Below are 25,752 nucleotides of genomic sequence, written 5' to 3'. Positions count from 1 at the left end.
TAGGTCACTGCTCCACTCTGAGTTAACTTCTTTGGTATCGTGTGAGGTAGGGGTACAATCTCATCCTGTGCATGTGGATCCAGAGTTTTCCCAGCATCATTTGTTAAAGACCGTCCTTTCCCTATTGAATAGTCTCGGCAACCTTGCTGTCAGTCAGTTGACCATCTAGGTGAGGGTTTATTTCTGGGCTCTCCATTCTCCTCTCTTCCTCTGGTCTATATGTCTGCCCTTAGCCAGCGTAAACCATGAAGTTTGGGGGTGACTTTTAGGCAGCCACCTTAACTGGAACAGGAAGGCTGCAGGGAAGGCGAGTAGATGCAAGGCATTAAATGGAAGATGGAGGAGAAAAGCTGAAGGAAGGAGAGAGTTTCCTTGTTCCTTTTTGAGTCTTAAGCCTATTCTTGGCTTAAATTTGGATACCTTAAAAATGCCTTGTAAAAGCAGCTATCTTCTGACCCCAGGGGCCGTGAAGGTTGCTCATTCCAGAAGTGAAATTGAGCTGCGTAACAGAACAACCACGCCAACTTGGAAAGGTTTCAGACTTGTCCTTCTCGGTCCCACCCTTTTAGCCTGAAGCCTTTGGTTGGGGACATTGTTAGAACTTGAATACATCTTGCAAATCTCACTTAAGGGTGAGGGGTGGTAGAGGCAGAAATGAAGCCTTGGACCAAAGTCAGACTCACAGTCGCCACTAAAAGGTGCTCAGGGTCATGGTCCCACCCACTAGCAAGATTAATCTATAGAGAAAAGTCAGGCAGATAAGGAATGAATGCGAAGTCTTGTGATTTTCCTAGGGTTATACATAGGATGCGCCTGAAGGCCAGAAACTGTTTTCTTCTGGTAAATTTTAAGATCACACAGGTTTCGGTCAAAGTTTATATCTTGGATCTTCTGCTTCCAAAGGTTGTATCTTTGGTCTCCCTCTCCCTCTCCCTCTCTCTCTCCCTCCCTCTCTCTCTGTCATCTCCCAACTCTCCCTCCCCCCTTTCCTTCCTTCTTCTGATAACCATTCCTTCTCTCCACCCTCTCCCCACTCGGAGGTACCAACTATCCTGAATTAGATATGTAGCGCTCCTGTTCCTGTTTTTATACCTTTACTATGGGAAGCCGATTTAGAATATGACATAGTATTTTGCCTATTTGTAAAAGTGATAAATGTGTCACACTATATACATTCTTTTGTAATTTGCCTTCTATTTTAGTCAGTATTGTTTGTGACGTGCATCTGTCTTGGCTGGTGTGGCTGGGATCTAGCACCTCGTGGGGTGACTATGAGCCGATTTATTTATCCATTTGCCTGCTCAAACACCACTCCCCAGAGAGGCCGACCTTTCCTTTCTTTCTTCTTCTCCTCCTCCTTCTCTTCCCCCCCATCTTCCTTCTCCCTCCCCCCTTCTTCTCCCCCCTCCCCCCTTTAATATAAACACACTGAGGGAAACCGCCAGCCTTCAGAAGCAAATCCGGCTTCTGCTAACTCTACAGCACTTGTGACCGAGGGAAGGCGTGTGTGTTTGGGGCAGCCAAGAAGCAGGTGCAGCCCGGGTTCCAGGCTCAAACCCCGGTGGGGAGGCTTCTATCTCTCTCTCTCCCTCTCCCTTCCTCTCTCTGAAATCAATAAAGATATTTCAAAAAGAAACAGGTGCCAAGATGGAATTAGACTAAAAAGGTGAGCCGTTCGAGGAGGAAGCAGGGAAAGGTAAGGAAAGCCCTCGGACCTTGAGCAGGACTGACCATTGTGGAAGAAGAGAGGAAGGGAGGGGTGGGTAGGAAGATACTGAGGCTGCAGTGTGGTTCCAGGAGAGGTGCGGCCAGACCACGAGGAGTCTTGAGCCAAAGTTTCCCACTGGAGGAGCCCCACATCTTGCCCGAACGAGCCAACCTCAGCACTTGCTGCTGTGCTCAGTCATCGGCTGGGAACAGGCCACCGACCGCGGCCTTAGCCTGAACGGGGTGGTGGATTCGGAGGAGGAAGGCAGTGGGGCCTTCCACGAAATATGCTCCCCAAGGCAGGTCTGAACAGCATGTTCTCATGGCCGGCACAGCCACTGTCCCCTGCACCTTGGTTCTGTCTGCCTGTCTGTCTGTCTGCCTGCCTGCAGGTGCTTAATGAGGACCTACATTCTCAGGTGGAGACCTGGCTGGCTGATCAATTCTTCCATTTGTCCAAAACAGGGAGCTCTGGGAAGGAGGGTATTGTGGACTGAAAGTTTGTGTTCCCCATAAATTTCATAGACTGAGCTCTTAATCTCCAATGTGCTGATATTTATTAAGAGGTGAGGTCTTTGGGGGGGGTGGTTAGGTCATGAGAGTGGAACCCTCAGGAATGGGATTAGTGCACTTAGAAGCAGAGGTCAGAGAGCCAGCCAGGTCCTTTTCCATCGTGTGAAGATACAAGGAGAAGTCAGCAGTCAGAAGAGCATTCTCACCAGAACTCAACCATGCACATGCCCTGGTCTCAGACTTCCAACCCCCAGAACTGTGAGAAATAAATTTCTATTGTTTATAAGCCACCCAGCCTGTGGTACTTTGTTACAGCAGTCCAAATGGACTAAGACAGGGGGTGACTTCAGTATGAAGAGGAATGACATCCCCTTCCCCCAGACCAGAGCCAAATCCAAACCCCAAACTCTGAACCTGGGCTTCAGGAGAGGCCCAGGTGGGGAGGGCCTGCAAAACCTCTTGGGCCTTCTGTTCCCGACAGAATCCTAATACCATTTAGAAAAGGGAGAGGAGTGACAAGGTAATAAATGTTTTAACCAGTCTTTATTTCATCTTTCTCTGAGGAAGCAGTTATGAGAGGCATTGAAAAAAGTCTGAGATGAAAATTACATTTTTTGCCCCTCAACTTATTATTTTGAAAAATTTCAAACCTATAGAAAAGTTGAAAGAACAGTTTAATATACCCTTTACCTAGATTCACCAATTATTAATATTTTGCCATGCTCTTATCTCTGTGTGTATACTCTTTTTACTGAACCATTTGGAAGTAAATTACAGACATCATGATAATTCACCCCTAACCACCCTAGCATACATTTCCCAAGAATAAGAACATTTTCCTACATAACCACAATGCCATTATTACTCCTAAGAAAATTTACATTTATTCAATAATACCCTCTAATTTATAGTTTTTATTTCAATTTCCCCATTGACTCTATAATGATAGAGACCACATCAGAGGTTGCCTGGGGTGAGGGGGCTGTTGAAAGCAAAGAAACACAAGGGAACCTTTTGGGGTGATGGAAATGTTAAATTATTGATTGGGGGTGGTGGTTACCTGGGTGTAAAATTGTCAAAACTCATAGAACTGTACACTTAAAATGGGTGTCTCTTATTGTATATAAATTACACTTCAATAAAATTGATTTTTAAAAATTTCCCCAGTAGTCCCCAAAGTGTTTTATAGTTATTTTTTTCCCTGATCTAGGATTCTATCAAGGTTCATGCATTGTTTGGTTGCCTTGTCTCTTCAATCTTCTCTAATCTAGAACATTCCCTCCTGCTTTTGTTTTCCATGCCATTGATTAACATAAATAAATAAATAAATAAATAAATAAATAAATAAATAAATAAATAAATAGGCAGGCCAATTGTCCTGCAGAATGTCACACATTCTGGATTACCTGTCTCCTCAGGGCTGAATTTAGGTTACACATCTTTTTTTAATCCTCACCTGAGGATATTTTTTCCATTGCTTTTCAGAGAGAGTGGAAGAGGGAGAGGGAGAGGGAGAGGGAGAGAGAGAGAGAGAGAGAGAGAGGTCAATGTGAGAGAGACACATCGATTTATTGCCTCCCACACTCGCCCTGACCGGAGCCAGGGATCAAGGCTGCAACCGAGGTACGTGTCCTCGGTTGGAATCGAACCCAGGACCCTTCAGTCCTCGGGCCGAAGCTCTAACCACTGAGCCAAACCGGCTAGGGTGGGTTACACGTTTTTGACAAGAACATTGCAGAGGTGATGCTGTTCCCTTACTCACCATGTATGTTCCCTGTCAGACTCAACCATCTCTTCAAATAGCCCCTAGTTCTTGACAGTGGAGAATGGTATTTAAAAACAAAGAATTTTGTGCTAGATGTGCTCATTGCTACAGAGGTGTCAATGTTTCTTTTAGTGGGCAGAGCTTGGAAATCTACATTGAATTTATTTTTGTATTTGTTTGAATCTTAAATTGGCAATTCGAACACAGCACAAGGTTCTTTCTACCTTCCCCCATTCCATATTTGTATCTCCCTTCTTACTCAGTGGTTTCCAGCGTTACCAATATACTTATCCTTTGCTCTGTACTACAATGCATATAAAATGCTTTCAGAATTACAACACAAATACCACAAAAGAGATTTGCTAAGTAAAGTTTAAGCTATCTTAACAGTTATCATTTTTTTAAATCCTCAACAGAGGGTTTTTTTTTTCCATTTTTTTTTAGAGAAAGTGGAGAGGAGGAAGGAAGGAAGGAGAGAGAGAGAGAGAGAGAGGGACAGAGTGAAACATCGATGTGAGAGAGACACATCGACTAGTTGCCTCCCACAGGCACCCCAACTGTGGGCAGGGAGGAAACAGTATGTGCCCTTGACCGGGAATAGAACCCTCAACCCTTCAGTGAGTGGGCCGATGCTCTAACCACGAGCACACCAGCCAAGGCAGGAAAAAGAAGAACCCTTCTCATTGTGGAAAATTTCAAATGTACTCTCAAAAGTAGAGCGAACAGTATAGTGGGAAAAAATGTGGTGTTCCTATTTCTCTGGTTTTCACAAATATTTTTTAGTTTGTTCAAAGCAGACTCAAAGATCCATATTTTGCAACTCTTGGTATTTCTGTCCCTTTTAATCTATAGGTTCCCCCTCCATCTGTTTTTTCCCACTTACAATTTATTTGAAGAAACCAAGTCATGTGCATTATAGGACCTCAAACAGTCTGGCTTTTGCTTAATATATACCCATAGTGTCCTAACATGTTCATCTGTCCCCTGTATTTTCTGTAAATTTTAAATAGATCTAAACCTGCACTGTCCAGTATGGTAGCCACTTGCCACATGTGGCTATTGAGCACTTGAAATATGGCCAGTTCAGATTGAAAATGTTGTAAGTGTAAAATAAGAGTTGGATTGTTCAGAAGTCTTAGTATAAGAAAAAAGTTAAATATCTCATTAATAATTTTTATAGATTGCGTGTTGGAATGATAATAACTTCGGCTATAATGAGTTAAAGTAAAATATAAAAATTAATTTCACCTGTTTCTTTTCACTTATTAAAGTATAGCTTCTTGAAAATTCTAGATTCCATACATGGCTCACATTCTATTTCTATTGGGCAGCACTGTTGTAGAGGCTTGATCGGTTTCCGGATCAATTTTTTTTTGGCAAGACTGCTTCATAGTAGGTGTTTTCCCATCAGGAGGCTCAAATGCCTGAATGTTCCTTTTATAACTTTCCTTCTATTTTTGGTAATGTTGGCATTCATGATCATTGCCTAGATCTACTACTTCATTAAGGGCTGTAAAATGGTAACATTTTATTATTTCTTCCTATACTGGCTGGAATGCTGTTGTAAAGCATAACATTTCCTTTCACATAGGAAAGGTAGGGAAAATGCTTGGTTCTTTTCCTTTATTTGACAGCTTTCAAAGGATGTTTCCCCCAACATCTCTCCAAAAGTGATCAAGTAGCTTGTTTTGTGTACCTTTATGAACACATGGATTGGAGCACATTTTGTGTTTGTATTTACATTTGTTGTATTTGTATTTGTTTGTTGCAGTTATCCTCACTGATGTTCAAAGAAGCCCATATTTATCCAATTGGGACTTCTTCAAGTTGGCTGCCCAGTCTATTTGACACAGTCCCACCAGCTTGTGTATATCCATACTCCTTTCAAACTCTCTCCCTCTTCATACTGGAATCAACGATTTCTCAAAGGAAACTCAATTCTTTTTAGTAAAAAAGGTGCTTAGAAACCACAGTCTGAGAGCTAGTGGTGCTCATTGCCACTGGTCATTGTTTCTAAGCCTTTTCAGTGGACAAAACTAGGCCACCTTTTTATTTATTTATTTATTTTTATTTTTTTAAACATGTCTTTATTGATTTCAGAGAGAGGAAAGAAGACGGAGAGAGAGAGACGGAAACATCAATGATGAGAGAGTCATTGATCGAGCCCGCAACCCGAGCATGTGCCCTGACCGGGAATCGAACCCCGATCGCCTGGATCCTAGGTCGACGCTCAACCTCTGAGCCACGCCCAGCAGAGCTAGGCCACCTTTTTAAAGATAAAATTAATCATAGGTTCACAGTAATACTTTTAACTCACTAGATCACTGATTTATTATAAAAGGATATAGCTTGGGAACAGCCAGATGGAAGAGACGCATGGGGCAAGGTATGGGGACAAAGTGAGGAGCTCCCATGCCCTCTCCAGGCATACCACTGTCCCTGAATCTCCCCATGTTCACCAACCCAGAAACCCCCACGCTTCTAATTCAAGTTCAACGCCACATAATTTCTATCCATTCTCAGCAATGTGACATTTGCATCTCCTTTCTCCCAGGCTGAAAATCCCAGTTCTCAACAATACCGAATATTTTTTGCTTTATCTCACAACACAAAAAAAAGACAGTTCTCAGCATTAACAAGGATGAGATTACTGAAAACAATTTAAAATGTTTTTGCATCTTTCTGTCCTTAGGGTAAATCCACAAGGGATTATATAATCAATTTATTGTGTTTTAAAGTTACTAGAAACAGTTCCTTTCTGTGTGGTTATGCTACCAACTGAATACAGAGTTAGGTTTATTTGCTTCATCTTGCCTTTTGATTTGTAGGCATTGCTTTTGGTTTATAATTACATAAACTCTGAAGTCAAATCTTTAAGGACATTCAGAGAAGTGTGCTTTCATCCCTGTCCCTTGCAGCCTGTTCCTTCCCCAGAGGTAACCATTTTTTTAAAGAGGTGTTTATTCTTTCCTTTTTTAAGCAGATATGTGTATATGCTTAACTCCCCATTCCCTGCTTAAATAGTAGGAAACCACGCATACTTTTCTTCACCTTGTTTTTCATTTAATGATATACTTCTGAAGAACACACTAAAGCAATTTAGAGAGCTACTCAACTCCCTGTACAGCTGCATAGTGCCCACTGCGTAGATGCACCATTGTTAATTCAACCAGGGCCTGGTTAATGGAGATTTGGGTGTTTTCAGTCCTTTGTTATTACAACTGTTGGCCAATTTGACAAAAGAACAGGCAGAAACAGTAACATGCCCAAGTTCACAATGATGGTATACATATTAAGATTAGATTTTGCTGGAGTAGCAAAAAAACTCAGTGGCTTCCACATAATCCTTTATTTTTCTCAAACATAAAAGGCAGGCAGGGCAGGGCTGGTATGGCAGCTCTGTTCTACAAGGTCGCCAGGGAACTAGGGTCCTCCAAACACATTGAATGCTTAACTTACATACTTGGGTGGCAGTTCTGGCAATAACTGTCACAGATACATTCTAGCCAGGAAAGAGGATAGGATGAAGACAATAGGTGTGTCCTTTAACTTAAAAAAAAAAAATTCATTCTAGCCCGGCCGGGCGTGGCTCAGAGGTTGAGCATCGACCTAGGGCCCAGGAGATCGAGGTTTGATTCCTGGTCGGAGCACATGCCCGGGTTGCGGGATTGATCCCCAGTCAGGGTTGTGCAGGAGGCAGCCAATCAATGACTCTCTCATCATTGATGTTTCTATCTATCTATCTATCTCTCTCTCTCCCTCTTTCTAAAATCATTAAAGATATATTAAAAATAATAATAATAATTCATTGTAGAGAGGCAGGTGTGTGTGTGTGTGGAGAGAGATGGACAGAGACAGAGAAACATCCATGTGAGAAACACTGATTGGTTGCCTCCACCAAGATGGAACCCGCAACTTAAGTATGTGCCCTGACTGGGAATCGAACTCACCACCTTTTGGTGCCTAGAAGGACGCTCCAATCAACTGAGCCACATCCACCGGCCCGGGCTTTAGGGTCCCCTTTAGCTGAATGAACCACGCTCTGCTTTCCAGTCATGGTGAGCATTATGGATGGATCTATAACTGTGATCCTGCTATAGCCAATGCAAGTGGTCTATACCTGTGCTTCCTCTATTCTCATGAGGGGAGAGTGTTTCTAAACCTACAGTATCTCCTTTCTACCCTGGGGGAGTTCTTTGACATCCAAACTTTTCTAGGCCATGGTCATCTCATCTAAATCCCACCCCAGGTCAGTCCTTTAATTCTTCATTCATGTTTTTAAAGACCCTGATGGTTCTTACACTCAATGTTGAAATTTCTAATAGCTCCTCCAACTGCACGAACCAGAACCTTCAATGTCTCCTAAATCAAGGTCATTAAACTCTCCCTGCACCCCTTAAACTTGGGGCTTCCGCTTGTTTTTTTGGCTGCATTAACAGAATGACCTTCATCCAGGATGGAACCTCAGTTGGTCTGGGGCCCTCCCTTTGCCCAAATACAAAGAGCCGAACACCCAGGAATGACTCTTTGCCTTAATTTAGGCTCTCGGGAGCCCCTTGTTGCTTAGAGCAGTTCAGCCTCACCAGTCCTTTCTTGCTCAAATCATTTCTGCAAGTCTGTTTTACTGATCTTGTTATTTATTTCATTCTTTCCACCACTCCCACTTGCCTGAAGTGACTTCCTTTAAAAAATTCAGAGAATTATTAACAGTGGCTTTAACTCTGGAGTGGGGAGTGGAAGGAAAAGTTGACTTGGGATGGGCAAAGAGCCTCTATTTCTAAAATGCTTGGATATTTATTTATTTATTTATGTATTTATTTATTTACAAATAAAAAAAATGATCAGAAAAATTAATAGATCAAAAACACTTGTCAGCTGCCAAATTTTGTGTTCAGTGCATGCCAAATTTCATTTGGTACTCCAAATCTTCCCCTGAAAGGGGTTCCCCCTTATTCCACATGCTGCTTATCTGATAGTGTTGGATTTCCCTGTTCCCAACTATGTCTGGCTTTTCCACCTGTTAGGCCACAGGGTTTGCTGACCCTTCCCCTCCACATACTTGAAGACTCCCTTCAAGTACATCATCTCCACAGCCTCTTTCCTGACCCTTAAGCCCCCTTTTCGTCTGTTCTGCCTTGACATTCTCAAGGTTCAATGCAGGTCTGGAAAGCACTCGGGGCATTCTGAACACAAATGGATTTGATACAAGTAATCAGATGCTTATCAAATCTTTGGGAGAACCAGAGCAATGTAAGTGAGGTACAACAGTGGAACCACTGGGTTCAAGAGCAGTCAGCTGAGGCTGTCACCCAAACATCAGAATGTTCTTGCCACTACAACTACTGCTTCTCATCAGCTACAAAGCTGAAGACCCAATGTCGGAAGGCTGGTCTAGTCACTTCAACTGGCCAGCATGTCTCCTCCCTGACCTTTCTTATCAGCAGCCATTAGAGCTGGAAGATGCCTCTACCTCACTCTGCCTTCCAAACAGAACAGATTCTTAGCTGCAAGGGAGTCAAGTAGTTTTCCGTTTTCTAGCCTCTGCAGTTAAGGAGGGACATAAAAGAAAGGGGGACAGAAACTGAGGACCAACTGACAGTACCCAATATGAATACTGCTGCAAATATAAGAGCAGTGGAAGAGTAGAGTGGTCAAAGGTACAGGCCTTGACTATCGGGCCATGCCAGTTTGCACTTGACCTAGAAAGTGACTGAAGAACATGAGGTGTGAAGGGAAAAGTGACACAACGAGAGCCAAGTTTCTGGAAAAGCGCTCTTAAAGATAAAGGGCTGGCCATGATGGAACCACTGTAGTCCATCAAAGCCAAAGGCAACGTAAAACCTGGCTAGGGCTTCAAAGAAGATGGGGAAGATAAAGATTTGAGACATTAACATATATGCCAACAAATTGGGCATTCAGAATAGGACCTCAAATCATATTCTAAGCATAACTGTTGAAATCCTCGTCTGCTTTGGTTCAGAGACTATAAATTGCCTTGAAGTCATCTATAGAGAATTGACCATCAATATTACTTTAAAAAAAACCCAAACCCGTGACGTTTTAGGAATACATAGGGCACAACGTACTTCAATGTTTTCCTTTCTTCAACAGGTTTATTGCCTTTTAAGAAAATTTTTGTAAAATATAAATACAAAGGCAGAGAATTTACTTACAAAGTTAAAACACAGATTTCAAACATAAACACACAATTCAGAAAATTTTAGTTTTATGTACATTTTCAAGCAACCTCAACATATTATGTTAGTTTTCAATATTTTACAGGGTACAGAAAAAAATAGCTCAAAGTCTTCTTTAAATAAGAGCATAAAATGTTTAAACATATAAACAATCCGGTTTGATGCGTGAAAACTAATTTCACAGCTTTTAAATTAGGATATAAAAGTTTCATACAATTAGTTGTTGTGTGTGGATATGGTTTGAATTTATATTACACGCTACTGGATTACATCCAATAGCATTTACCTGACCCGAGCAGGTACTCTGTAAACAAAACATAAAGTTACAACATCACCAAGTGCCTTCACCAAATTCACTCCCCCAAACCAACCACATAGTTCCGACCACACTCTAAATGGTTACGGACTCTGTCATCCATCGGAGCTTTGTATGAAATTAAGTCAAAGTGTTGCGCTCCCTTTCCTCATTTTTTTCCTTAAAAAAAAGAAACAAATCTTCCAAGTAAAAACAAACATATCCCAAAGCATGTGTGCATTGAAAAGTAAAGAAACATTATAACAACTTCATAAAAACTGACTTAAAAGTTTAAAAAGAAAATAAACAAAAACAAAACCTGTTTCTAAGTCCTTCCGACTGGAGTCATTTCTCTTATATAAAGAAGAGATATTTTCATATGTAATAGTGTCCTTTCTTTACAGAAATAGTCGTATTATGACACATATGCACAAGGATTAACACTATAACACACTGTACACGGCGGGCCTGGTGAGCTCACCAGTAGTCGTCTGAGACCACGTCGCTGGGGTGTAGCCACTCCATGGTCGAGCCCAGCAGAGTCTGAAGCTCGCTAGTGAATTCAACCAGATCCAAGAGCTCCTTGCTTTCAGGGTTAAAGGCTTCCAGGTCTTTGGAGCAAGAGAACAAGAGACTTGCTGAAACTTGCCGATAAAACTCTGCCTCTGCAATGGTGACAATTTCCACATTTGGGAAATTGCAGCGGAATATACGGGAGGACATTTTCAATTTCTTAAGCACATCTGAAAGCAACAGCCAGTTTCGAGGCCTACAAGAGAAAGGAAAGCAGTTCGAGTTTCTGGCAAAATTAAAAGTGCTTTCAAAGTATTAAATGCCATCCCGACAAGCTCCAGTCTCTAGCTGGAATGAGGGCCACTTACTTCTGCTTTGACAACACTCGCCCTAGCGTTTCCCACCATACCTAGAAGAAATGATCTGCTTCTAGTGGTGGGAACTCTGGATGCATCTCGATTTAGTAAGAGACCACCGAGGGAAGGTCAACCAACTTAGCCAGAAGCCGGAGCACAAACTGCCTCATCACAGGCTGCTGGTGCTGATGGAAACCGACAGGTAAAGACTTGCTCACTCGGCTCTGGCCACAACTCGGGTCGGGTCATCCCTCTCCGAGTGAGTGCCCGGCTATAGTCACTGGAGGAGGCCAGTCACAAATGCCTCTTTGATTTCTCCTCTCCTCCACCCCTCCGGAACAGGGCATTATAAACACGGAAGGCTGACTGGCTCTCCCTTCCTTTCCCACCCCCGCACCCCCAGCCCTCAGTGCTTTGGAGAAGGTGTCTTACATTCCTTACACACGCCCTCCCCACACTTTACGGTTTCTATTACTAATAAAATGTCACTGTGACGACATGCATGTTTACTGCCGCAGAGCCTGAGGAGGATGTTACTCATTAAGCAACATGGTAAACACAGCAGAACACAGTCCCCTGACAGGTCCACCACAAGGCCTTGGTCACAGGGACAGTGGCCTGACCACGGGAGCCAGACTGGATCTAACCAAATCTGATGGCACACAAGGTCCCGGTGCCACATAATGCTTTTTCTCATCTTATACGAGAAGGGGTTATAGCATCAGTCCAGTCCAGCAGACGTCAAGTGCCTTGGAAGGCCCCTATGGTGGCCTGTTGGAGAGGCTCTTAAGAAGGACCTCTCCCCAAAGAGATTAGTGACTAAAGGACCCAAGTTGTTTAAGATTCCAGTCACCGACTTCAATGTCCTTTGGGCTCTGGGGATGTGTTCTGATGAGGGCAATTATCCCATGCTGTAGCCCCATCCCCACCCCACCCCCCTCTTCCGGAACGATGGGCTGCACTTTGTGAGGTTCATGGACACTTAGGAATTCACTCATCCACCCATCCTCATCTGTTTCAAGGGATTTCTAACTCTTGCCACCCACCCCAAGAGCATCTGAGCTAGTTTTCAGCTACACGAGAGCCATGCTCACCCCTGAGCGACGGACACTTGGATGTTGTAACATGGTAAGAGGGGACTTTCTGAAAATTCAAATTCAAACACATCACTGTAAGCCTCATCGTCATCATTCTGGTCCTCTGGCCCTGGGGGGTTTGCTAAAACATCATATCCGCTTTCATCATCTGGTTCTAATGGAGGGAAAACAAGGAAAAGAGAACTGGAATCAGTCACAGCAAGACTTCAGCTATTGTCAAAAAAGGACTCTAAAGATTCTTTCCCAACCGAGACCGGCTTGTAGCACCCACCACCCCTCACCCACAGCAGAGAGAGACGTTCTGTAACTCATTCACCTCCCACTGAACTAAAAAGAGGAATGCTGCTCACCACACACGGAGCTTCCATAAAACTCCCAAAAGCTGTTGGACTCCTCATCACTGCGACCCTGCAGGTCTTTTAAATAGTCTGGAGGGAAAAAAAAAAAACAAGACAAAACCTGCTGGTGAGAATCGAACGCTGGCAGAGTTAGGGGGCATCTCACTCCAGTCCACGCCAGGGCACACGCCCTTTGTGTGCTCTCCAACACCGTTCTCTGCTGTTTCTGACCAAAACCTACGTACCTGTTCACCTGCCCTCCCGAGGGATGGACCACCCTTGCCCTTACGGCGCTTAGTCCAGCAAAACAAAAGCTAGACTGGCAAGCTAAGAATTTTTTCAGCCCTCATAGGCAAAAATAAAGTATGCGTCTCTTTTTTTGAATTCTGTATCTGTTCTTTCACAAACTAACTTTACACTGTTTTTCCAAGTAAGTAAACTTAAGGTAAACAAGGGTGGACTCGGTGAGTAAGTGGCATTCGTTGGCCCGAAGTGTGTGAAGTCACCATCTAGATGTTTGAATAAAACCATTAACGGAACTGTATCGTACCTGTTAAAAACTTTTCCATAAGTTCGCTGTGTGTCATTTTCATAATGGTTCTACCTGAGTACGTAGCCAAAGTGGGGTCAGCACCATAGGAGAGGAGCAAGCGGACAATTTCCAAGTGATCGTTCTCGACAGCATCGTGGAGGGGCCTAGGAAAGATGGGCAGAAAGATTCAACTTGTGCACACAACGCTTGCCTCTAACAATAGGCAAAATTAGGGGTATGCATGCCAAGTGTCCTAGGTACAATATTTCACTGAGGAGAAGTGTAACGTCACTGCTATTCCAGATAGGGAAACTGAGGCAATGGCTGGCCCAAATTCAAGCAACATCTCTTGACTATTTCAGGCCTAATTTTCAAATGCAAATGTATCTTAATCCAGGGCCTAGAGAGGAACACAGGCCAAAATGAAAACCTTTTCAACGAACTTAAGTAGTTAAGATAACTTACAGAAGTAAAAAACCCTACCATTATGGAAGTCAATACAAGCAATTGTTATGCCATTATTTAAAAAGCCTACTCTGTTTTTAAAAGAAACTAGGCGCAAAGTGGAGCCTCTCCCGAAAGCCGGACCCCAGCAGCCCAGAGATTAATGATCAACCCTCTGGCCCAGAACCAGAGTCACCAGGGCGAGTTCTCTGGTAGGTACAGGGCTCTCCTGCCAGTGCCCACTAGGGCACGAAACACTGCCTGAAGTCCCATTCTTGAGGGAATGCTATTTGGAAACCATAAAACACCAAATACGTTTCACTTTTGCCGATGTTATGACTGTCAGGGAAGCCTAGCTCCCCGCCCCCTCGTAGCACCCCATGCACACAACCAGGAAGATGTTTGGGCTGACTCAGACTCAGCCTTTGATCCATGGACCAAGGTCAAGGACAGGACACACGCGCTATGAATGTGGGTGGACAGGGCAGGTCGTACACCAAGCCAGTGGCACATGGCCCTGTTTGGGTTCTGGGACTGTCAGCTCCAGTATATTTTAAACACTGTGATTTAACAGATGCTGATGAAGAGTCAAAGGTATTAAAAGGCAACACCTCCCATTATTCAGGGGCTTTTGTCCATAGGAACGTTACAAACTTTTAAAGTTGTATCTAAATTTGCCAGAAAGGTCTGGTCGATTCCATTCTAGAGGACTTTGCCATCAATGTGCTTCCATGTCACTCTCCAGCTTTCTTTCTGAGGTTTCCCGTGTACCCTGAAAACTGCTGCTGGTGCCCCTGCAGGACCAGGCTGACAGCAAGACCCGCAACTGACCTGGTTCCATCCTGGGCACTGCAGTTGACATCAGCGCCATATTCAAGAAGGTGTCGTACAATGTTCAGCCACCCTCTAGCACAGGCTTCATGCAGGGCACAGTATCCGGCGTTGTCTCGATGGTTCACATCACAAATCTTATTTTCCAAGCAGTACAAGACCACCTCCTGTGGGGAAGGAGGGGGGGATGCCATCAGACCACCACACAATGAACCTTGTAAGGGTGACCTCTCCATAGCTTAGTGCCCGCTTTCAGAGGCATACATTCTGGATCCAAGGGCCAGCTGCAGCATAGGCAGGCGGTGCATGTCTTGGTGAGGGCGCAAGAGCATGTGTCAAGGGCTTGGTGATGGAGACAGTGTCATCTGGGCTCTGCAGACTGGTGATTGTATGTGCAACCTGGCTCTGCTGTCCCAGCAGCCTGGACCTGGGCAAAATACCCTTGAACTTCTCCAAGTGTCTGTTTCTTCCTTGTGAGACAGCAGAGTAGCAGAGGCTCTACGGGGCAGCTGAGAGGACGCAATCAGATAGCTAAGAAAGCCCTCGGGCCAGGGCTTGGCACGGCCAGTACAGAGGTGTCCAGCTTCTAATATCTTAGATGACACATTGACAAGTACAGGGCACTCTCAAGAAACAGAGCCTAAGGTGCACATGCTCCAGTTTGTATGTTAAGTAGAGTAAAAGAGAGGCTAGGCTCTCTCTGTATCACATACACCATTAAGAAACGACACAAAAAGCTTCAAATCCACCCCCTCCCCCCCACGCCACGTATTTTGCCTTACCCTCCACCCCACTTGGGGCTGAATCACTATAACATCTTCATATTTACTTCAGTTATTGACAGGGATCTGATATACCATGCACTGCACCTACACTTTTCAGGAACTAAATAAGTCCACCCTTGCCCTTTCTCAGAAGTTGTTCTGTGTCAACAGCCTGCATTCGAATCACTGCATTATTTTTACTTCTTTGGCATGTTAAAATAGTAATATGAACCACTCCTAGTAAGCAGAGCAGTAATTTATTCAATGTTTTACTACCTTGATTAAGAAAGTTTTCAAACACATAAAACAGCATTTCCCACCAGAAAGCACGTTTTATTCTTTTTCCCTATATGCCCAGCAGAGCCACCGGTTCTGAGAGCCGAGTAGGCAAACCCCACAGGTGGCCCGACACATGCTCCACTTGGTCAGGGGGAGCTGGATGGGTCACAGCAAGCCTCTCTGTGACAACTCTTGTATACCCTTTCGAGGACATGTCAATCAAAGGTGACCTGTCACTTGGGAGCTAACTAGAATGTTCCACATGTGAACCTAATGCTGCATGCTGGTAAACGTGGCCATAGGTGCCCTGTTGCTTCAGGTCAGTGCAGCAGCTCCCTTTCAAAACAAGAGGAGGAAGGGGGAAGGCATGCCCACAAATGCGTTCTCCCTTCAGATCCTAACCTGCCAGAAAGCCCACAATCCTCTGGGCTCCCAGGCCACCTGCCCTGAGCCCTGGTATCCAGGATACCGCATGAAGCTGCTGCTCTTTTAGCAGGTCCTCACTAGCCAGACTTGAGTGGACGGCTGCAAGCTAATGAGTTGTGTGCCCCAGCCAGGGAGAGGCCCCGTCACGTGGTCTGGGATCAGGTCTGAGCGCCACAGACTGCTGTGCACAGATCAATTTACCCGGGTCCCGGCGGCCTGTCTGGTGTCCTGTCAACCCGGGGTTTATTTGCTCTGACAATTATGGCCCTCACCTGGAAATCTGCATCGCTACTAGGGCTGATTTGAGGGTGCCTAGAAATGAAAGGACGGCAGAGCTGATGGGCAAGTCAACTCTTTTCCTGGGAGGTGGCAACAGAAACAGTAGTAACCCACAGCCAGGTCAGCTGTTATGCCACAGGCTGTCTGAACTCGGCCATGTTGCTCTCGCTATTTACACAGCACTTCTCATTTCCCTAAATGAGCATATCTTCTGTTATCACACAGTAACCCATGAGATATCAAAGGGAAGGTGGTACCGTTCTCATTCAACACTTGGGGAAACTGAGGTCCAGACAAGTTAAATTAACATGAAGTACTAGAGCTAGAACTCAGGTCTTTCGGTACCTGGGCAGCTGGGAAGACTGAAAAGGCCTCAGAAGGCCCCGGCGAGAGGGATGCAATCCAGCCTGACAAGCAGCCCGGGCACAGGCCCTCTCTGTTGGGTCAAGTGGGCTAACTAACTTCTCCTCGCTGGGAGGGCGATTGCCTCTAAATGGACGGCAACCGCTGTCACCAACATTTGGGGAGGATGGTTAAGAGGCAGCCAAGTCTGCCTACCCAATACATTTCTTGGTTTCTTTTCTATCCTAGAAATGGGAGTGCTTCATGGGCAGCCTACCCATTCCCAAACAAAATCAAACTGTTTTTGTTGGACAGTTCTCTGTTAAGCGGCTATAAGCTGAATGCCATTAACCACAAAATGTAACCATAAAGGCCATAAACCCGACATTGTTAATTAATTAAATGCCTCATTAACTTTTTTAAAAACATGATTTATTCAATTCATAGAAAATTTAACCATCACCACTAAACGCACAAGCATGTGGTTGCACATTGGCCTTTTAGCCTAAGAACCAGAAGCCTTTTTACTGGGAGGGAAAGGTTTGAGTGTCTCTGACCATGCAAGTCGTCTGTTTAACACAGAGGGTGTTTCCAAACCTCAAGAACCAGATTAACAGGACATAAAGCTCGGACAGCCTTTTTACAGCACATGGTATCTTCAGCTAAGCAGAAAATAACAATGGGAAAGACTCACTTCAGGAAAGCCCTCCCAGACCTGTGCCTTCAAACTACACCTTTACCCTCCCACCAGGTTAAGCAAATTGTCCTTCAACTTTAAAGGTTTAAATTGCCACATCTCCTGACCAGCCGTCATTCTGACGTAAATTCTGCCTAAAGAAATCCTAGAAAGTTTGGTTCAAAGTTGAAATCTTTCACCTAGTAGTTAAATGTTCAACATTAAAACTAGTGTCCTGTGCAATTTGCATATTCAAGGAAAAAACACAACAGCTGTCCTGACATAAACATCCCCAGGGCTTCATGTGCCATCAGCGGCCTAGTAGCCTAAAAAAATATGGATCAAGTGCTCCTTGGTCCAGGCCTCACACCCGTCGGTTCTACGAAAACCAAAATGGAAACTTCCTGAAGAGGGCCAACAAGGGCCTTTTGAGGTCTCTGGTCCCAAAGGAACACTGGTGGAAATGATGCCAAAATCAAAGGCAACGCCAGGAACCTCGAAATCCGTGCAGGTGGAGTAAGCTGTCTTCTGCCCTCCCCCCATTTCCAGGGTCTGCTGGAAACACAGGTCTATTTTCTCAACCACAGCTAGTAAAGAGCGAACACCTGGCATGAGGAGTCTAGCTCAGTGCCGTGTGCAATATCTACCCTGTCCTCCTAAGTTGTTACTATGTACTCTGAGCTCAAGGGAAACCAATCGGCTGCCACTTGGATTTCATGAGTTAACTACCAAATTTTTCCAGAGAGTTCTTTCCAGGTAATCTATAGATCTCCAGAAGAGACACGCTGACACAAACAACAGCACGTACAACCAACAACCAAAAATATCCCCACAACTAAGAACACACTAGTGCTTCCAACATCTTACACATAGTCACACCTTGGGGGTGGGCTCAGAGTCGAGGGCTCACTGCACAATGGACAGCAGCACAGTGAGCAGGGCTGTGGGAGCCAGGGCTCCAGACAAATCCTATGAGCCCTCAGCGGAGCGCAGGCCAGCATGGGTCCTGCTACCCCGGAGCTTATCCACACCTCCACTCTCAGCTTGCTGAGCTGCATTTTATTTTCACCATTCAACTCCCAGAGGGCTGATGCCAGCGTAAAAAAATGCCTTTGCCCTGTGGGCTATTACATCACAATTTCAACTGACAAGCATGGTGGGGGAGCCGCTAGGGGCAGAGGGAGTAATCTATCTCTCAGAGGTTTGGAACTGTACAAAGGGCAATTCCAATGCGAGCCAGCCAGCGAGGGGAGCGGGGTGGGGGAGGGGTGGGGAGAGTTGGGGAGGTGGGGGAGGGGCTGTACAAGTTGTCATTTAACCCCTCTGGGGCTTGGTTTCCTCATCTGAAAGTGGGGTAACACTAGTGATTACCATGTGAAGACATGGAAAGGGTGAAATGAGTTACTTTGGATCATATGGGCTTAGAAATATATAAGATACATTTCTTTCTATGTTGCTACAGCAATATAGGACACGCCGGTGGGGATAGGCAGCAAGGGCAGTGAGTTTGAGGCAAAGCCCGAGTTTCCCCTCATCCTCAGCCCTTGGGGCAGGGGCTCTCTTTCCCTCTGAGAAAGAGGGCTCAGGTCTCCCCTGATCCCTTACCTACACAGACATTTTCTGCCCTCAACCTAAAATAGAGCTAACAATTTCTCTCCCCCTTGCTAATCAGAATCCAAAAGGGCTCATTAAAATTCCCCCAGTCGCCAAGCCCTGGGTTATGTCAGATTTTATATCAGAGATAAGTGAGCGAGATGGGAGGATGCCAAGCAGCCTACCTGCCTGAACACGCACCGAACATCAGAGAGGCCTTTCTTTTCACACTGCGATTGAACAGGCCACCAAAGAGACAGCAGTGGAGTGGGGCGAACACAAACATCCTGGGGGACACCCAGCCTAGTGCCGTGAGGTAGAGGGGTTGAGCTCTAAGTCCTGACCCCTCCCCTAGCCCCCTTCACCCCCCACCAGCCTCAGGGGGCAGCAGCCTGTGGTTTCTGAATCCAGGGCACCTCCCAAGGACACTCACCTCGTAGCCCAGGCGGGCGGCGCGCTGCAAGAGGGTCTCGCCAGCGTTCTTATTGACAATAAGTCTCCGTGCCTCCGGGGGCATCGGGCGCGACTGGGTGGTCTCTGGAGGGGAGCTTGAGCGCGGCAGCTGCGAGGACTGGGAAGCTGGTAGCAGTTGTTGCAAACGGTCAAAGGGCTTCTGGTCCTGCTTAGCTGGTGACAGGTCGTAGTCGGAACTGGACTCAGGCCGCTTTCGGAATCTCCTGACGGTCACCTATCACAAAACCAGGCAGTGCATACATTTAAGGCAGCCTTCCACAGCTGCGTCTTCCTCGAGTTATAAAACCCAAGCGGAGGCCGGCACTCTTTCCTCTTTTGTTTGGGGGAGGGGGGCTGGGGACAGGGGGTTCCTTCTTACTAGTTTGAAACTTTACTGCCACCCAGGAGACATGCCCCCTATAATGGGGGAGTGCTATTTGGGAAAGGAGTCCTGGAAAAGGAAAGCTTTGTCCCCAGAAGCAGAGCAGCAGACAGGCGGGGTGTGCTCACCCAAGCCCAGGGGAGAATGAGGGGCCAGAGGTACCTTGCCGTCAGCGTTCTCCACGTAGTAGTCCCCAGTCAGCGGCAAGCCCCGCCTGGGCTCCTGGGGGATCAAATGCTTGGTTTTGCACAGTCTCTTCCCGGATGGTTTCTCGCCGTTGTCGGTGTATTTCTGCAGCAGGGAGGCAGCCTGGCAATCCTCTTCTTCGTCTGTGCACAGCACATCTGTCTTCTGGCTTTCTTTAATTTTCTGATGTTTGGCAGGCGGCCTCGAGGCTGGCGTGCAGCTTGGCTGAGTCTGCTTTTTGCCGCTTGCATTGGTGGATGAAAGGCTCTTCATGGGCGGAGAGCCCGAGAACACAGGCAAACCTAAATCCGGAGGGGGTGGCGGGAGGGAGGGAGGGGGAGAAGAAGCAGGCGTTACATAGTTGTAGCCGGTGTGGAGAGAAAAGCCCATTGTTAGCATTGATCACTAGAGCGGCTTCAGTTTTTAAAGATATACCAATTATGTTTCCAAAGCACTAATATTTTAATTACCCCACATTCAAACGGCAAATAGGTTAACCCACAAAACGCCAAGTGGCAAGTTTCTTCAAAGGCATAGGACAAGAGGGCAGAAGCCAGCCCTAGGTGCTCTCTCGTTACAACCCCACGGGGCCTGGGACTTTTAGGACCTTCCCAAGAATGGCAAGTCTGGGTACTCAGGACCTAGCAACCACACACAGCCTGAGGCTGAGATGAGTGCACTGGCAAGCCCTGGGGTCACCCAGACTCCCCTTCCTGCTCCTCAAATGGGTAAGGGGTGAGGGGCAGCCCAGGAAGTCCAGCTGCCTCCTCTCAGCTGTGCTCCTCACTGTACATTCCAGAAGGAAGTATGGAGGCTGGAAGGACATCAAGAAAGAACTCCCCCTCTGCCACCACCCAGTCACTCAACTTCTGTTGCTCAGGTCCCCTTCAAGGCCCTTTCCCAGAGGGCAGGTGACCCACCCTCCAGAAGTGGGGCGGGCAGTCACAGGGTGGCCTCTGCATACCTTGTTCATTGTCACTGGACTTGAGGGACTCTTCTGACCAGCTTCTGTTGCCTTTGGTCTCTGCCCTTTTCCTGCCAGGTTTCTCTTCGGAGATGTTATTGCCCTGGGCAGTGGCCTCAGGCTGAGTGGCCTGGGTCACTTCCTTCCTGCCCTGCCGGCCAGGTTTGCTCTCTGCTGCCGACACCTGCTGCTCCCACCGTTCTCTAAGGTGCAGCAAGTGGCGTTGTTTTTTAGGATGGAGCCCTGTTAATTCAATGCACACCTTCAGGTTGGTCAGCTCATTATAATGTGGGTCTTCTAAGTGGTTAGAGGAATTGTTTGTCATTTCCCTCTCAGGCCAGTCATCTAATGGAGAAATAACTACAAATTAATCAAAAAGCCCCCTGGGAGGGGGAACAAACTGTCTTACCCATCACTAATGGGGGGTGGGGGAGGGAAGGGGAGTGGTCACTGTCTCTCTGCTGGAGCTTCTCACAAAGTCTTGGGCCAAAAGATCTTTCCTGCCTCTGGCTTTGGGGGAGGGAGGCATGAGCAGGTTCCCCAGGGCTGGAAACATCCACGGCACCACCCCGTGACTTCCCCGGGGTGCCCTGTGGTGAGGGTGGGCGCACACCTGTCCACCCTTGGCCGCTAAGCAGGCAGCCGAAGCTGACCGAGCTCACCTTTAGAGACCCGTCTCCGCTTGGCTTTCAGCAGAGGGTCCTCTGTCAGCTCTTCTACAGTGGTCTCAGTGTGGGCACTGTCACCTGAGACTTTGCGTTTTCTGTCCAGCTGGAGGGTGGGGCTGCTCGGCATATCCACAGCTGCCTGCTCCGTGGGTGGCTCACTTATGGGTTGCCTGTCCACAAAATACTTCTCCATTGTCAGGTCTTTGTTCTCCGGGGGTTCAAAGGGGTCGTGTTTGTTTCCAACAGTATATTCACCTGCGGGAGGGGGAACAGTAACACAGCAATGAAGAGCCAAAGGTCACCACGAGAAGGCAGGATTTGGAGAGCAAGCAGGCCCTCCATGCCAAAGGTAATGTGCTACCAACAGACCTTTCTGTGGAGACTGGGAGCCTCACACACTAGAAGCATAAACCTGTCGGAAACAGAATGTCCCACAGGAAAGGCAGCTGGAGACAATCAGCTAGTAAAAGCAGACAGTGTGGCATGCATCACTCACAACTTTCTCTTTCTACCTTTTTAGAGTTAAGGCACGAGAGAATCGAGGGGATGAGGCATTGACACTATCTTTTTTCTAAAGCACATGATGAAAGAACTTCCCACCTGCTATATTCCAGTTGGTCACTGTTGATGGTGCTCAGGTCCCCTCCAGGGCCCTTTCCCACAGAGGATGGGTGACCCCAAAGCAAGATATGACTAAATCACAGCTGACCCTCTCTGGCAACATTGGCTGAGGTCATGTTCACTTGGGCAACAGGGGAGATGATGAAGGAAGAGGGACAGGAGAGAGTGTTGGGAGGCAGGGAAGCTGGGAGACCAAAGGCACTGGCAGGAGGAGTCTGGCACGCACACGGGGTCAGGAGCAATGTCAAGGAACTCAACCTGATCACAGTGCGTCCCTCTGTTCTCTTTCTCACTCCCTTGGGGGAAAAGCATATCACTGAAACCAAGGAGTTGCTCCCATTTCCTGTCCAGATGGAAATTCCGAGGCCCCGGCACCTCAGTGACACCACGCACACCCAACAAAGATGTAGTCACCCCATCTGGCACTCCTTCATGCCTTCCTTCACATGCAAGTATCTAAGGACATTCCAAAGACAAGACACCACCCCTTTCTCCACCAGGTGTCTTTTCCACACTAGGCCAACACTGCCTGTGCCATTCCTGTTCTTTCTGCTCAACCTGGCATCGACTTGGGGGCCTTTTCTTAAATCATCTCAGCCGAACATCTCTCCTTACTTTTGCTCTAGCCTAAGAAACAGTTCATGGGCTGCTTTGCTGCTTGCATTTTTCTAATACACTAATAAATCCAAAGCTATCACGGTGATGTTCAAGTGTTCCCCAAAAACGACCCTGCACATCACCAGTAACACTGAGCTAAGTAAGCCACCCATGTCCATTTCCAGATGAAATCATAAACACACTCCTAACACGCTCACATTTCCAGATGAAATCATAAACACACTCCTCACACGCTATCACCTCCATCTGACCAGCCCTGCTGGCTCTTTGGTCAGACTTCTCTTGGGGTCATTCCCAGAGTTGAGTGGCAGTCAGTTGTGGGGGCAAGTGTCACCCTGGCCTTGGCTAGCCTGTGCACTTAATACCGGAAGGAGCCCATTCAACCCCTCTCCAAGGGCACCGTAGGTGGGACAGAGGTAGCCATAGCTACTCTTGCAAAGGATTGGTGGAGTTGCCCCAACCATGTGGGTCTTCCGTCATGGCAGTGTCCCAACACAAAGCTAGCAGCAGCTGGAGGAAACCCGCAGCTCGCCCAAACCTCTGGCCCATGCAGAGAGCTGCTGCGACACTCACTCTGGCTGTTCTGTGACCCTCTTAACCACTCTGGCAGTAACAGCGCCACTTTACAACTTGGCCCCCTTCAGTTGTAAAGTGGGAATATTACTGCAAGCCGCCTCCCGGGTGGGCTTCATAAACAGGCCCAGCCGGCAAAGGGAAAGTCAGGAGAAATAGCTTTAACAAAAGGACACCAAGACTCTCAAACCACCTGGAATCGTAGCCCCCATATGTATGAAATTTAAGGATATGAGCCCTCCTAGTTACACCATTTGACTTCTCTGGTCCACTCAGTCATCCCAGAATGCCCCATGGGAGGGCCTGGGGATCACTGTGAAACTGTAAGGGCTATCTCAAGAACCACCATGTGCAATTTTAAAATTAAATTTCAAAGCGTACTTTCCCACCCACCCACTCACTCACCTTTAGGTAGGAAAGATGGTTCAAACCAGGTGGTTTGAAAGCAAGGATGACCGGGTAACGACAAGTGCCTTCCAGGGTCACAATCAGGCAGCAGCTTGGCCTGCGTGGGGCCCTGCCCAGATGGGGCCGCCCTGCTCTGCCACCTCTGCCCACACCTGAGATGGCCTCTAATCAGATTTAGAACCACTTCCACATTTTACGTTTTAGCTCCAGGTCTCATAGTTACCTGAATTTGTAACAGTCCCAACCCTGCCTAAAGAGGCATTTTTCTCAGGGAGCTGGTTTCCCTCTTAAGTTTTCTCCCTCATGGCCAACTTCCTAACAGTGAAATTAGTTTCTATTTCCCTGACCTGACCTTTTGCCACAGGGCCAGCTTTGTTGCCCACAGAAAACCACCTAGAAGGCTTGTGATGACTTACTTTCCAGGTGTCAGCAGACAATGACTGGGGACCTTGTCTCCCTGCTCTTTGCTGAACAAGAGCACTCCTACAAGATGAGCCCTCCCGGTCTCCTCCAGGCTCCCCATCTGGTAAAGCTGCCTGAGGGCAGAGGGTGCCCCTTCACCTTTCAGAGCGGGGAGCTAGCCACATGCACACCTGTCATTCCGGCTCAGCCGGGATGGCACTCCCGGCAGTCCACTCCTGCCCTTGTACTCAGGGGCCCTGCAGTGCGATGTCTGTGGCTCCTCATCCTGAACTATTATCAGGAGCCCGTCATTACTAAAGTCAGGGTTCACTGAAATTACCCACCCACTCACACATCTACTTTTGTTGCTTTCTTCCCTATTTTGCACAAGGATCTTTTCCCAAGCTCGGTGCATCCACCCTTCCGAGCCTCTCAGGCAAAGATCCCAATTCCCCTCAGTGACTCCAAGACCTTACTCAGGCCAGTAATAATGCTGCAGGACACCCTGACTGACTAAGATACACATGGCCATCAGCTATGGGCCAGAGACTCCAGGTCACATTCCTGCACACCGACCCGAAGCTCCTACATGATTCTATCCCAACCACAACCCACAGGATTACCCTTGAGGGCAAAGGAGATGGAGAGATAGCTGTACAGGGTTCTAACCACCATGCTCCTGCATCATTACTACTTTTGGCCCTTCTGCAAGTGGGAAACCATGTGCTCTCAGTCACCTGGGGTAAGCAGATGTGACTGTGGCTGTCTTGTTTGTGGTTTAACACTTACTTCATCCCTGCAGCCTAGTCATATGACTCAGCATATATATCCCATAATTTATAGCGTTATGCCATAGCATTATTTCACCGAAGCATTGCCATGGCAACATTTACAAGTCACCGTGGCAACAAAGCACCCTCACCGCTAGTGAGCCATGCCCAGTGAGCCCTACCCAAGGTGGGAAGGTTACCCATGATTCAAAGTCCCTCCTATACAGTAACTATAGCACCTCCAGCAAAGGCTAACCCTGTTAAAACTTACACCCTCCACGGAAGAGACACAGGCAATCTCTGTTCCCAACTCAAAGTAGTTTACAAAACACGCAGGTGCTCAGCCAGACGACAAGTTTCCTGAGCTAAGAAGTTTTGTGAAGACCTTCGACTCAAGCTTTCTCCAGTTCCTGCCCAGGTATGGCCACTGAGCAGGTCCTGTATCTGCCCCAGCCAAATGACTGGCAAGGGAGATGGTGACTCCACATTCGAGCATGGTAGATCCATGCTCCCTGTCCCTCCCCAACCTCAAAATGCCACTGATGGTTCCTATTAATAAATTTCCAAGTTTGAGGAGTCTCCTGACTCATTTGTTGAACTTCTAAAATAAAAATTTCACTAAGCCACCCCCATTATCACAAAGAATAATGGAAACCCTGGCCATTATTTTCAAGTTAATTCACCTTTCCTAAGCTAGCCCCTTCCAATAAGATGCACCCACTGTCTTAGAAGCTCCTGGTGCCTCCAGCAGTGGAGGGCT

General features: G+C 46.7%; 1 protein-coding gene across 10 annotated transcripts in view; it reads right to left on the bottom strand.

The window, feature by feature from the left end:
- Positions 1–10,078: 10,078 nt before the first annotated feature.
- BCOR (BCL6 corepressor) overlaps positions 10,079–25,752 on the bottom strand; it is an 83,886-nt gene continuing 68,212 nt past the window's right edge. For 7 of the 10 annotated variants that reach the window (XM_081126107.1, XM_081126106.1, XM_081126109.1 and 4 more), the window contains 9 exons: positions 21,595–21,855; positions 20,933–21,277; positions 19,945–20,270; positions 19,381–19,635; positions 14,589–14,755; positions 13,332–13,477; positions 12,794–12,871; positions 12,441–12,597; positions 10,079–11,246 (listed from right to left, as the gene is read on the bottom strand). In XM_081126107.1, coding sequence (XP_080982233.1) covers positions 10,955–11,246; positions 12,441–12,597; positions 12,794–12,871; positions 13,332–13,477; positions 14,589–14,755; positions 19,381–19,635; positions 19,945–20,270; positions 20,933–21,277; positions 21,595–21,855 — 2,027 coding nt within the window. In that variant the 3' untranslated portion in view covers positions 10,079–10,954. The remainder of the gene's footprint in view (positions 11,247–12,440; positions 12,598–12,793; positions 12,872–13,331; positions 13,478–14,588; positions 14,756–19,380; positions 19,636–19,944; positions 20,271–20,932; positions 21,278–21,594; positions 21,856–25,752) is intronic. The other 3 variants (XM_081126113.1, XM_081126112.1, XM_081126105.1) reach the window with 1 other exon arrangement.

This window comes from Miniopterus schreibersii (genome assembly GCF_964146895.1).
Source record: "Miniopterus schreibersii genome assembly, chromosome: X".
Classification (NCBI taxonomy): Eukaryota; Metazoa; Chordata; class Mammalia; order Chiroptera; family Miniopteridae; genus Miniopterus; species Miniopterus schreibersii.
The sequence above is the reverse complement of the archived record's forward strand: the minus strand, read 5'-3'. Positions and strand labels throughout refer to the sequence as shown.